Source organism: Vombatus ursinus, unplaced genomic scaffold, assembly GCF_900497805.2.
Source record: "Vombatus ursinus unplaced genomic scaffold, bare-nosed wombat genome assembly UNPS02000582.1, whole genome shotgun sequence".
In the NCBI taxonomy this organism is placed as follows: domain Eukaryota; kingdom Metazoa; phylum Chordata; class Mammalia; order Diprotodontia; family Vombatidae; genus Vombatus; species Vombatus ursinus.
In genome coordinates, this window is record NW_020940360.1 from 5619280 (window position 1) to 5633642 (window position 14363).

The 14363-nt window shown below is 35.4% G+C and overlaps 1 protein-coding gene across 2 annotated transcripts in view; it reads left to right on the forward strand.

Annotated features, from left to right (window-relative positions):
* The window catches only part of DOP1A (DOP1 leucine zipper like protein A), a 116516-nt gene that overhangs the window by 13581 nt on the left and 88572 nt on the right, over nucleotides 1–14363 (forward strand). For both annotated transcript variants that reach the window (XM_027854785.1, XM_027854791.1), the window contains exon 2: nucleotides 14039–14229. In XM_027854785.1, coding sequence (XP_027710586.1) covers nucleotides 14092–14229 — 138 coding nt within the window. In that variant the 5' untranslated portion in view covers nucleotides 14039–14091. The remainder of the gene's footprint in view (nucleotides 1–14038; nucleotides 14230–14363) is intronic.

Sequence of the window (14363 nt, forward strand, 5' to 3'; positions counted from 1 at the left end):
ACTGGGCAAGTCACTTAACCACTGTTTGCCTCAGTTTCCTTAACTATAAAATGGGCATAATAATAGCACCTACTTCACAGGGTTGTTGTGAGGATTAAGTGAGACAATATTTGTAAATTGCTTAGAATCTGTGCTCGGCACATAGTAAGCGCTTACTTATTCATTCTTTTTTAACATATTTTTTTAAAATTTGCCTTCCAAATTCTCTTCCTCCAGCCCCTCCCTCTCCTATTGAGAAGGCAAACAATATATCAGTTATGCATATGAAGTCATGAAAAGCATATTTACATATTAGCCGCATTACAAGAGAAAAAAAAAAGCAAGAAAAAGTGAAAAAAGTATACTTCCGTCTGCACTGGAGTTCACCAGATCTCTCTCTGGAGGTGGATAGTGCTTTTCGTCACAAGTCCTTTGGAATTGCCTTGGGTCATTGTCTTGATCAGACTAGCTAAGTCTTTCACATTTGATCATCATTATAATATTGCTGTTACTGTGTACAATGATCTCCTGGTTCTGCTCATTTCACTTATGTTCATATAGGTCTTCCCAGGTTTTTCTGAAACCATCCTGCTTGTCCTTTCTTATACATGATAGTATTCCATTACATTCATATACCACAACTTGTTCAGTCATTTCCCACTTGATGGGCATCCCCTCAATTTCCAATTCTTTTCCACCACAGAAAGAACTCCTATAAATATTTTTGTGCATATACATCCTTTTCTTTTTCTTTGATCCCTTTGGGATACAGATAGTAAACACTTAATAAATCCTTCATTCCTCTCTCCCACTTCCTCTAAATCTATTATCCAAAATCATGAAATGCCTATATAAATGAAGTTTATTCTTGTTATCCTAAATTTGTTGGATTCGTATTAGTTAAATTGATTAGTTTTGGGACTTGAGTTTTTTCATTGAAGTTATCATTCTTTTTGCCCTTCTGGAAGCTCTTCAAGAAAATTCTAGGTAGCCACCTGTTGGGAATACTATAGGGGACATTCTTCAGTAATGTGTTGATGGCCACTGAGCTCTTTTACAACTCTGAGATTATTTAATTCTGGTTTGTTTGTTTTTTTCATCTTTTAATGTAATTCAGTTATTCTTGCAGAAATATTATTCTTTTGGATAGTATCACAACCAGATTCCAACAAGTATAGCAGATTTTTTTTAGAGAGGATTGTTTTTCTAATTTAAGGGCTTATGTTTGACGTTGTTTATTACTATAATTTCCCTTTTTGTCTTAAGTAAACATTATTTGCTCATTGATTATTCAAGCAGTTTGGAATAACTTCTTGTCTCTGTTCTTCTGAGTTTAAGACCTTGAGTAATCCTTAGAGGGCAACAGAGGAAAAGGCAGGAGAAAAGCCAGGACAGTATAGTGTCGTGGAAATGACCTAAAGGATAAAGAGCCAAAGAAAGAAACTTAGGTCATATCTACATTTAGAGTGCAGGAGGGAAGAGAAAGCTACAAAAAAGACAGAAAAGTTTGTGTGGAGGCACATGTAATCCCAGCTATTATGGAGGCTGAGATTGACAGATTTCTTGAACTTGGGAGTTCCTGGCTTCTGACTGGGTGTTCACACTAAGTTTGACGGTAATATGGCTGAGACCCTGAGAGAGGGTGGCCACCAGGTTGCTTAAGGAAGAGTAAAACAAGGGCAAGTGAATAGTTCCTGTGTTTCTGGCCTGGGGAACATGGAGAAGGATTCGGAATGAGAAAGAGAGAGTAGGGAAGAACGAGAGAGAAACTGGGCAATAGAGAGGCAGGATAAGAATCAGGAAAAGTGGTGTCACAGAGGCTTTGATAGGAGAGATCATTGGTGATATTCCTGGGAATAGCAGTACTCTCTAGGGGAACAACACTTGTGGAGAAGTAGGTTGCCATACCCACCATTAATACCAACCACTGACGACTGACTGACTACCACAACAGGTAGATAATCAGAAGATCTTTATTGAGACCTAGAAAAGAAAGTTCTTATGTTCTTGGCCACTGTCAGATGGTTCTGCAGAAGAAACAGATGTGTTTTATCACTGGAAATAACACTAGCAAAGATATATTGCCATTCACTTTGCTCCTGCACCCTAAGGACCACTGAGCTTTTTCATCTGACTTACAGCAGATGTGTTTGTCTTTTCCCATTAGATTATGAACTCCATGAGAACAAGAACCTTCATGCTTTTCTATTTGTATCTCCATTGCTATGCACATAATAAACACTTAATGAATGCTTTTTGATTCATTCACTCCATATAGCTGTCGCTATGGAATGAATATAGACGGAACATAGGGGCTAAGGAATGAGTGAATGGAGAGGAAATGGTGAAAATGGATGTACCCTGTTTTAAATCTGCTTCGGTTTCCAACAGTGCTTGAGGCCAAAAGAACCTCATTCAGGTGGAAATTCTTTGGAGTGTCTTTCCCAGAAGGTTGTATGTGAATTTATACCTGATAGACTGTAAGGTAAAGGGTTTTTTAAAAAGTCTGAGCATCTTCCCATCAGCAGCAGGAGGTAAGTAACAGAGACAGGGGTGAGAGAAAGGCAGCAGATTGGAAAGCAAGCAAGCAGTGTCCTAAATTCTGACATTCTGTCTGGACCAGAGGTGGCAAGCATGTGGCTCTTGGGCTGTATGCAGCCCACAACACTCTCAGGTGTGACCTGAATCAGATTAAAATGTAATTGAAAAATATTTAACAAAATAAGTAAAAATTCAATAAAACATTATAATGCATTTTAAAACTAAGTCAATATGCAGCTTGCAGGGATCCTTAATATATGGATCAGTAGATCCTATTTCTGTTTGAATTTGACACCCCTGATCTGGACTATAGTGAAGCCTCTCAGTGTTCATCCAGCCTCTGGACATCAGCATTCTCTACTGACCTGTTAAAATGAAACTAAAAAGGAAAGTAATTAACAAAATGACTTTGGACTCTTAAGCTTTACCACCATTGCCATTTTTTTTGAATTGTCTTCCTGTCCCTTTGTTGGGGATGAAGTGATTAACTAGCATTTACCTTACTGGCTTTTGGCAGCATGGGAGATAAGAGTAGTTGTGCATGGGCGCAGAGATTTTCAAATGACTCAAATCTTCTTTTCTACTTTTGTTCTACTAAATGTCTTTTGCTTTTGAACTTGTAACATTTGGTATGATGTATTGGTGAGGACTCAAGACAAGGTTTTCAACAGACAGTGAATGATAAAACAGAATACACTAAATCAGAATATAGCCAAGAGGAATGATAGCACTACTTAAAAAACAAACAAACACCCCCCCCCAAAAAAAAACTTAAGGGAAAAAGTAAAAAGATAGACAACAGTAGTTTAGTTGGTAGCAGGGTTGTGATAGGGATAGAGATTGATCTATGTTTTTATTTGTATAAGGCATTCCCTAGTAAATTCCTAGAGAGGCAGCATGGTTTATTGAATACAGAGCTGGCCTTTAAGCCAGGAGTTCTTGGGTTCAAATCTTGCCTGTGACACATTATCTGTGTCACCCTGGGCAAGTCACTTAACCTCACAATGTTCTATTCAAATCTCTGAGATTCTAAATTGTAGATAAAATGCTAACATACACTCATTCCAGTATAGTTGGAACCTTAGCATGTTTGTTGGGAGAGAGGAAGGAGTCAGTCGAGAAGGAGGCATTGAAGAGGTTAGAAAGCATGACTAATTTTTGCAGCAAGGTCCTAGAGAAGAGAGGAGAGTGAGGAATTACTTGAATTTTGACAACCGTGGAATACTATTTTGTCAAAACTTTCACTATATCTAAAGGCCAAATCTAATTTATCAGTATCAATTCAGCAGGAAATGTCGCACTTAATAGTGTTTACTTGTGTGTTCTGAATTTCTTCCCCATATTTAGGCAATGATATCTGTACAGATCAGTAAACTGAGACCCAGATATCTCCATTTACAGATTCCAACTTTGGCAGGTGGTTCTTATAGGAATTTTTTGAGGTTTTTGTTTTAAGTATTTAATATTGGCCCAATGAGCAGATTCCCTACTAGTTAATTGAGGTCAGAAAGAACCAATGCTACCATGCTAGTGGTGAGTAGCTCTCACTGTTCCCTATTTATGTTGCACTGGTTACCTTTGACATATAAGAAGCAAAATACAGTGAAGACTGCTTGATACCCCTGATGCCATTGCAGGGTAGTTCCTTCTAATAGTTATTGAAAACTATTTTTTTTGTCTGATACTTCTATTTTTTTTTTAATCGTAAGATACATTTCTAGTTATTTGGAATTACTGGTTGACCTCTTACTTCTTGTCTGGGCTTCCATTTCCCAGCATGGAATAGATTAAAGTTATTCTCAAACGTTTTCATCACTGTCTGGTAAAAAGTACTGTATACAACTGCTTTTTCCATTCATTCAGCAGATATTTAATGGATACCACACAGTGCCGTGCCTAGCTACTTTTCTTTCACAATTAACAGCTTTAACTTTCAGTTTGCTGCTGGTGGGAATACATCGAATTTCACCCTTGAAATATTATTGAACATCAAACTTGCTTTTGCAGAGGAAAAATGATAACAATGTCCCTTCTGGTCTCTCTCTCCCTTCCTCTTATGCTGCTGTCAAAACAGCCTAGATTTCTTTGAAGCCAAATCCTACTTACTGATTTTTTTTTTAACCTCCAAAGCTATGTTCAGAACTCAGATGTTCTGACTTAGTTTGGCATTTCTAAAGATCTTATCTGAGATTTTTCTCTGTTAAAGTGTGAACATTTAAATCTGTAACCATTTTCATTTTTAAGCTAATTTTCCTGGGGCTTAATTTGCTAGCAAGAGGGTAACTTTCCTGTAATAACAACTATTTTGTTTCACTGTTATGGTGTAGCAAAAGACAAGACACTCTAAATCATGTTTTAATAATATAGTTCCCATATATATATGAAGTATATAGGTTAAAAGAACTGAGACTAAATTGGCATGTTGGTTACAAACCATACTAAAGATGCTTGTTGACATCTCATTGGGAAGGAAGGAAGACTAGAAATGGCATTTTGATTTACTTTCTTCCAGCTGGGAAAAATCAAATCAGAATATTATTTTTTTACATTTTAAAGTTTACTAACTACATTATATAATTGGGTATTATATGCCCTGGGAAGTAACTTTTTTGCTTCAGGCTGAACTAGATACATTTGGAAAGAGCACATTATTAGTTGGTCTCAAGCATGTTAATAATGGAGGCAATCAGAAATAAAGCTATATTTACATTATGAGATGGTTCATTTAAATGATAAATTAAATATGAATGATATACAGGAACTAAAACTTTATATGTTAGATGAAAAGTGCAAAAAGAGTACACAGGGTAGTGCTTTCATATAAAAATGACATAATTTGCACAGGCATTAGTGAAACCATTAAAGAAACATATATGAACCTCTCGTCCCAAAGATATGACATTTTTTATTTAGAAAAACATTTTCATTATAGTCTTGCTAAATCACTATTTTGGATAAAAATGTTGGTCTTCTATTATTATAATTATATATTATAATATAAAAATCCTTCTTTAAATTGTTTAATGTCTCACTTTGATTTTTGTAATATCATAGGGAGAAAAGAATAAGTAAACCAAATTCTTTAGTCTTCCCTCACTTCCTAGTCTGGGACTATACAAAGATTCTTTTTAATTTCTTAGACTTCCAATATCCATATCAATATCCATATCCATACACACACACACACACACACACACACACACACACACACAGTATTGAAAAGTTTAATTGTCTACAACAAATATCAATGGAGGTAACATTATTTCTCTTTATTTCTCTGTGGTTGTAACCAAATAATTTAATTTTTCTTGAATGGAAAGTATTACAAAGTTGCATTTCAATTTCATCTTTCTCATGTGCCCAGTTTATTATGTATTTTCTTCCCAAATGCTGCATAGCTATATAAATCTTATCCCAACCTTATTAAGAGAGAGAGGAAAGCAATAATATACTCTTTCTGTTTAATTTTTAATTTTTTTGTTCTAAACTTAAATATAAAAAAAGGCATTTGAAAATACACAGCAGAATACCAAAAGGCGATTCAGTGTGAAAATATGAATCTCTATTTCATACTGTTTGCTTTTTTGAAAAGTATATAATAAAAATGCTTTCCCTCCTTAAATTTTTACTCCCAGTGATTCTTCTATGAATTATATTGAGGGGATTAGGTTTTAATTGTGGTGGGTTTTTTGTTCACTTTTCTGGACTTATGATTTAATCAGTACAGAAAACTCTCAGTGGGGAGCACTTTGTTGATGCAAATAGGCACATCTGCTGCAATTTATGATCTTAAAGAAATGCCTGGAATTACTGAGAGGCTAAGGGATTTGCCCAAGGGCACATGGTTAAAATGGCTGTTAGGCAGGACTGGAGCACACAAACTATTAGAGGTGATCCTTATGTTGGAACCCTGTGTTTGGACAAAATGAATTATGGAATAGTTAACAAAAGATTTATTTAGCCCTAAAGTAGCAAGGATGCTTTGGCATTTAGCTTCTATAGATTTGGGGGTGGGATGGGGGAAGATGTCTGTTCAGCAGCAGTACAGGGTATGATAACTGGTGTGGTCTTCAGACAGCTACTAGGTGAGGAGGGACCCTCAACCCATATGGATGGAAACTTTTATGCTCCTAGATAACTAAGAAATCATAGCACAACCAAGTGCCTACAGGAAGCTGTGCCTGAAAGGCTAGCTCTCTCTACCCACTATACAACATTGCCTGTCTTGATCATTTTTAAAATTTATAATGTTTTTAAAATTTCTGTATTTTTTCCCCTTGAGTTTAGTTTTCCTGCTATGGATTTTTATTTCTGTTTTTTTCCCTAGGAAAATCAAGTTGGGCACTTCAACTGTTTCTGCATATTCCACAAATCTCATGTCTGATTTATTCTAGAACTTGACATAAGCAACTATTGTAATCCATTTTCAAAATCCAAGGCTTTCATTGTTTTGGAATATAAATCAGTCTTTTGTGTCATGTTGTACTTTTGCAGATGAATTTTTTTTTTTAATGGTTGAACTCAAATAATTGGCTATATAGAAAACCACAGGCTCTGAAAAATACTAGTCATTTTATATATTGAATTCAATTAAGTTTTCAAAATAACTGTTTTTACTGAATCCCAACATTTCCATTCTCTCAAACTAGTTAGGGTCCATCCTGCGACCCACTTTTTCCCTCTAAGTGGCTTACATACCTTTGAAAACACTTTAGGGCAGGGATCTTACCTTTAATAACTTTGAAGGACTCTTATTCTTCAGTAGAAATGATCTGCCATTATGAACTTTTAATTTGTAATTGCAGTTTATTATTGGTTGAACAGATGAGGCAAAAAAATGCTCAAATTTGCATTCTAAATTTACAGGAAATTATATTCTATATCAGTGTAGAAAACACTTTACAATTAGCTATTATCTTCCTGAGGATTTTCCATTAAATTGATTTTTTTTTAAAAAAAAGCTATTTTAAAGATTGGCTCCTCCAGAAAGTATTTAATTTATAATGCTGTGAAAAGCACTTAATTCATAGTGCCAAGGTTACTTAGGATAGAACAAGTATAGGATTTTTAAAATAAGTTTTAAGTTTGGTGTGGTGCTTCTGATTAATCAGAAGTTGACCTTCTATAATAAAGAAGTGTGAAATAGTGGGGAAAGCACTGAACTTGGAGTCAGTTCGGTAAGGGTTTAGTAAGGGCCTTCTATTGCCTGTTGACATTATACTAGTGCTGAAAATAAAAAGACAAAGGTCCCTCTCTTCAAAAGTTTACCAGTCCTGAAGAAAACATGATGTACATAGAGAAGTGAATGCAAAATAGGTACAAAAGTAAATGCTGGAAAGCACTAATAATTGGAACAATCAAAAAAGGCATCATGGGAAGTAGTGCTTCAGCTGAACCCGGGAGGAATCTGTAGATTCTAGTAGGTAGAAATGAGGAAGAGGGTGATTCCAGCCATGGGGAAGAGCAGGTAGGCCAGTTTGGCTGGTAGGCAGAATTGGGAGTAGAAAGGAGGCACATTTGATGTTTGGTGCTTTAACTGCCAAACAGGAGTTTCTAGTTTTTCTTCTAGGAAATATGAAGCTACTAAAGCTTTTTGAACACGGAATGACATCAGACTAATGATGTAGAAATACTAGTTTTTTAGTTGTATGAAAAATGGATTGAAGAAGGGAAAGACTTGAGACAGAGATTCCAGTTAGGAGATTCTTTATAAGATTACAGATGAGAGGTGGTAAAGGCCTGACCTAAAGCAGGTGGCATTGTGAATGGACCTGGATGCAAAAAATATTGTATAGGTAGAATGAACAATTCTTGGCAAATGGCTTGATTAAGAATGTGTATATGTGTGTTGGGAGTAGGTGGGTATTGGCAGCTTCAGATGCTGCAGAGAGGTCCAGCAGAATGAAGAATGAGAAAAGAACATTGTATTTAATGGTTAAGAAATAATTAGTAATCTTGAAGAGAGGTTTCAGTTGAGTAATGAAGTCAGGAGCCATGTTGCTAGGGATTGAGAAGTGAGTGGGAGATGAGGAAATTAAAATGAGCATGGATGGCCTTTTCTAAGAGATGTAATAGCTTGAAGTGTCAGGGTCAAGTGAAAGGTTTTTGTTTGTTTTATTTTTTTAAGGATAGAGGAGGCCTAAGCATATCCGTAGGTGGCATAGAGAGGAGCCAGTGAATAATGAGAGACTGAATATGAGAGAGAGGGAATGTTAGAAGATGCAAAATACTAGAGGAGTCATGAGGAGATTGTATCCAGAGGTGAAGGGGAATAGTTAGCCTTGGCCAGGAGAAGGTTCACCTTTTTAACAGCTACTGAAACAAAACAAGAGAAAATGAAGGGATGATTGAGTGATTTTGGCTATCACATTTCACAGTAGTGGCCTTGTAAACTTACAGCATAATATAGTGGGAAAAGCACAAGTCTGAGCATGAAAATTTGTTTTAAAGACCCAATCCTAATACTTAACAACAGCCGGATGCCTATGGATAAGTCACTTAATCTTTCTGAGCCTCAGTGTCCACACCTATGAAATGAGGCTAATTAATTGTGCTTGTTTTATCTGCTTTACAGGGCTATTATGAACAAAACACTTTGTAAACAGTAAAGCAGTGTTGAGTTCATAAGATCATAGATTCTGATCTGGAAGGGACCCTAAAAGCCATATTAATAGTAATTACAGTTGAACTATGCCTGCTAGTTTAAGTAGCTTGGGACGTTGAATTCTAACAGATGATCACATCTAATGTTAAGTGGGCTATAAATAGTTTGAAATTTGAAAATATTTATTTAGCAATCTTTATTAAGCTGTTATGTCTAAGGCACTGCTAAATATTGTATATGCAGTATAATACTGAGATCACTAACCCATATTTTCCTACCCCTTAAGGAACTTACATCCAAGGTAAATAAGGTATACACAAATAATTATAACATAAGGTGAAATCTGATAAAAATTTATCCTAAAACTAAGGACTATAAAGATACTCTCTGTTACTAAAACTGTAAATTTTTGACTAATATTTAGGTTTTCAAAGATAAGATTTAAAAATTAATGGTTTTATAACCCTAAAGGCATAACCTGATATGAAAAAGAAATATTTTGTCACTTACCATTCTGCTAGCTTCTTACATACTACTAGCTTCCTTTAAGCATATGTCAAACTATTCATAAGAAAATAATGTATTATACAGAGTAGGTATTTAGTGTTGTTGAATAAGTGAGAAAATATGGTTGTACAGTGTGGGATGGCAGGTTTTTCCCATTAAGACCTAGTTTTTTGCTGTATATAACATCAGCTGCTGATTTATACTCTCATTTATTTATATAGTACTTCTCACAAAAGCCTGTGAGATAGGTAGTATAAGTATTATAATCCCTGCAGAGGGAAAGGTCAGGTAACTTGCTCAAAGTCTTAACTTGTCAGAGGTGAGATTCTTACCCAGATCTCCTGATTCCAAGTTCACCTGTCTTTGACTTCTTGTTGAAGATAACACTATAGTCTTTACATGCCCCAGTTTGACCTTATATGAATAGTAATACTATAGTCCTTGCATGCCCTAGGATATCCAAGGATGAAATGGAAAATTGATAGAAAAGAAGCTCATGAAGACTTTAGCTTTTCCCCTTTTGTTGATCACTATATAAATTGTTCTCCTGATTCTGCACATTTCACTTTGTATCAGTTCATATAAACCTTCCCAGATTTTTCTGAAACCATCCCTTTCATCATTTCTTACCAAACCATAGTACTCTATTACATTCATATACCATAACTAATTCAGTCATTCCCCAATTGATGGGCTCCCCCTGAGTTTCCAATTCTTTGCCATTACAAAAGTGCTGCTGTAAATATTTTTTGTTCATGTGAGTCCTTTTCCTCTTTCTCTGATCCCTTTGCTTTTCTCTTTGTCTTACTGGGAAGGTTTTCAGGTTCCAAAATATACTAGACCTTAACCTTTGTCATTATTGTCTCTTCCACTAAGTCCCACATAGTATAACAGTCAGAAGAGGTTATCAGAAGGTGATCTGTTGTTAGTCCAACTAACTGCAAATAAATCTACCATTAGTTGACTGAGAAGCAAGAATACACTTGCTAGGGGTAGCCAGGTGGTGCAGTGAATAGAGCTCCAGTCTTGGAGTCAGGAGGACCTGAATTCAAATCTGGCCTCAGACAAATGACACTTACTAGCTGTGTGATCCTGGGCAAATCACTAAACCCTGATTGCCTCACCAAAAAAAGCAAAAAAAAAAAAAAAAATACACTTGCTATTTATAGTCAACATATAACTTTTTAATAGAATTTATGGAAAAATTTTAACATTGACCTTTAGTTAAATTGATTTAGAGGAGAAAAATCTTAAAGCCAAGTAACATAGTTTTTTTTTTATTCACATCCAGAATAGTCTCTAATTTAAAGGTGTCTAGAATCTAAAAATATCTGTTCATTTCTTCCCTGTTTTACTTTTTCTTTGTTGACTTTTGGCAGAGATTGGGGGGAGGAGTAGGGAACTGAGAAGTTTGTGTTGGGTTTGTTTGGTATGTTCTTAATTATTTTTTTATTATTATTATTATTTTTTTTGCTTTTTAGTGAGGCAGTTGGGGTTAAATGACTTGCCCAGGATCACACAGCTAGTAAGTGTCAAGTGTCTGAGGCTGGATTTGAACTCAGGTCCTCCTGACTCCAAGACCAGAGCTCTATCCACTGTACCACCCAGCTGCCCTGGTATGTTCTTAATTAAAGAAAGTATTTTAGATTAGACCAGGTGACTTTAGTTTTAACTAAAGAAGGTTATCTTCATTTCTTCTAAATTTTTTTTATTTTATTTTTTCGGTTAGCAAGCATTTATTTTCTTGCCCTCTCACCTCCCCTTCTTGTGGGGGTTGGGCAGAAAAAACAAAATCTTGTAACAAATATGCATAATCAAACAAAACAGATTCCCACATTGGCCGCATCTAGAAGTGTATATATATCATTCTCGCTCTCTTCATTCCCAAACTGCTACATTCCTTTGGACTTCTCCTTTATGCCCCATTCTGAGTACCTTTCTTTCCACCCCCTTACAATTTTCAACATCCTTTTGTGTATTGTCTTCTCCACATTAAATTGTAAGCTCCTTGAGGGCAAGGACTGTCTTTTTCATATTTATGTCCCTAGTATTTAGTACAGTGCCTGATACGTTGTAGGTTTTTCATTTATTATTTATTTAATTTATTGGCTGGCAAACTCATTCTCCATCTTGAATTAGTGTATGCTTCATCATCAGTTCTTGGAAACTTGTGGCTGGTCATTTGTATTGGTCAGAGTTCTTAGGTCTTTCAATGTTGTTTGTCTTTACAGTATTATTGTTATTGTATAAAATGTTCTCCTGCTTCTGCTTACTTCACTATATCAGTTCATACAGGTCACTTCTTTCTTTGATCTTTTTGGGGTATAGGCTTAGTTGTGGTGTTGCTAGGTCAAGGCTGCATATATATTTTAGTACCTTTGCATAGTTTCATTAACTGTTTCCTAGATGGCTAGTCCAGTTCAGAGTTAAATGTGCCTTTTTTCCTGAACCTCCTCTGACATTTGCCATTTTATTTTTTTGTCAACTTTGTCCACCTGATAGGTATGAGGTAGAACCTGAGTTCGTTTAATTTGCATTTCTCTAATTATTAGTGCTTTCAAGCATTTTTCATATAGCTTTTGATAGCTTGGATTTCTTCCTTTGAAAACTGCCTTTTCATATCCTTTGATGACATTTCCCCTAAATCTTTTTTTAGAGTAAGTTTTTATTGCTGTTATCTGTTTCTTACATCACCATGGTATCTTATATATCCTTCCTCCTCTCCCTCTCCAAGAGCCATCCCATATGACAAATAGTATTTTTTAAAAGAGGAAAAGAAAAGTCAGCACAACTGAAACAATGCATTGAAAAGGTCTAAAACCATGGAATGTTTAACACCTGTGGGTCTCACATCTCCATAAAGGCTTGTAAGTTGGGTGGGTCTTCTCATCTTTTCATTCCAGTCCTACTTGATCTTTGTAATTTTGTTACATTTACTTTTGACTTTTTTTTTGGTACATGATTATTCTTTCCATTTACATTGTTGTAATTACTATGTGTATTATTTTTTGACTCTACCTACTTCACTATCAGTTTGAATAGATGTCTCCATTTTTCTCTGTATTTATTATACACGTTTCTTAAAGCATGGTAGTATTTCATTACATTCATGTACTACAATTTGTTTAAATGTTTCCCAGTGGATGGGCATGTACTTTGTTTCCAATTTTTAGCTGTTACAAAAAGTACTGTTTTCAATATTTTGGGGTGTATGTGTACTTTTTTCTTATCAGTGGCTTTCTTAGGGTATAAGCCCAATAATGGAGTTTCTGGTTCAAAGGATATGGATATGTTAGTGCTTTAGTTGCATAATTCCAGATTGCTTTCTAAAATAGATGTACCATTTCATATTTGTGTTAGTGCGTCTCTCTTTTCACAACTTCTCCAACATTGCTGCCATTTTTGCCAATTTGCAGAGTGTGAGGTAAAACTTTAGGATTATTTTAATTTACATTTCTCTTACTATTAGTGATTTGGAGCATTTTTTCACATGGTTGTGAATACTTTTCTTCCTTTGTGAACTGTTTGTTTATATCCTGTGACTATTTATTATTGAATTTCCTCTAAATCTTAAAAGCTAATGGAAAGAGTAAGGATGGATGCTGTTGACAGTAGAAGTAAATTGGGGGACATTGTGGAAGTGTTAAGTGGGAAAGCAGGGACTTTTCTTTGGTAGTGCACTTATTAGCAGTCAATAATCTTCTTGAAGAGATAGGACAAAGTTATAAGTATATATGGCAGCAACTGTGATCACCCTGGTTACCCTTTGAAATTGATGTACATTTCACTAGCTGGAGGACCTGTGGAGTAGATAGACATTTAAAGATAGGCTGTTACTACTTTGGAAAAAGTAGGTTTTCCTAAGCATTGAAAATTCCCTGGCAGAAAGTGCAGTCAGTTGTGAGTAAAGGAGGACTGGGAAGTTTTGGTTGATCAAACCAATGACAGTAAAATTCTTGTTCATCCTGTATCAGTTAATTCAAAATAATATGTAATTTGAAATTCTGAGTTAACTAGGTTCCCTTTTGTTCTTTAATAAAAATGAGATGGTGTCCCAAACCTATTCAGGTCTGTAGTGTTTCAAATTATCAAGATCTTACTATGATTCTAGCTTGTTACAAAGGAAATACATTCATATAACATGATGATAGTAATAAATATAGTGTAATGGCAATAATCAAAGGAGCACCCTTCCCTTTTGTATCTTCAAACTGTGAATTATTTTAGCCCACTGAAAGATGTGCGGATCTGCCTCTGAGGACATCCCCAGTTCCTCCTACATTCTCGTACCCAACTTTGACCACCTGTCTATAGCAGTATTTTCATAAGATTTACTGTAAGAAATTCTGACTTTATTATATTATTTAACTTTTTAATGTGTTTTTCCCCCAATGAACTCTCCTATAGGTAATGATTTTACATGACTTGCGAGCTGGCCTCTAGTGGGAATCTGTGGGAGGATGAACACGGAGGAGCTGGAGTTACTGAGTGACTCCAAGTACAGGAATTATGTAGCAGCAATTGACAAAGCACTCAAGAATTTTGAATACTCCAGTGAATGGGCAGACTTAATATCTGCGCTTGGGAAGCTTAACAAGGTATGTTTTTCCTCTTCACACTGAGCAAAGAAATAATTATCAGGAAAACATATTTTAGTTTTATGAGTTAATGGGTCTTTAAAGATTAAAATATGGAATTAAAAAACATAAAATTTTTATTCTGCATTGGGAAG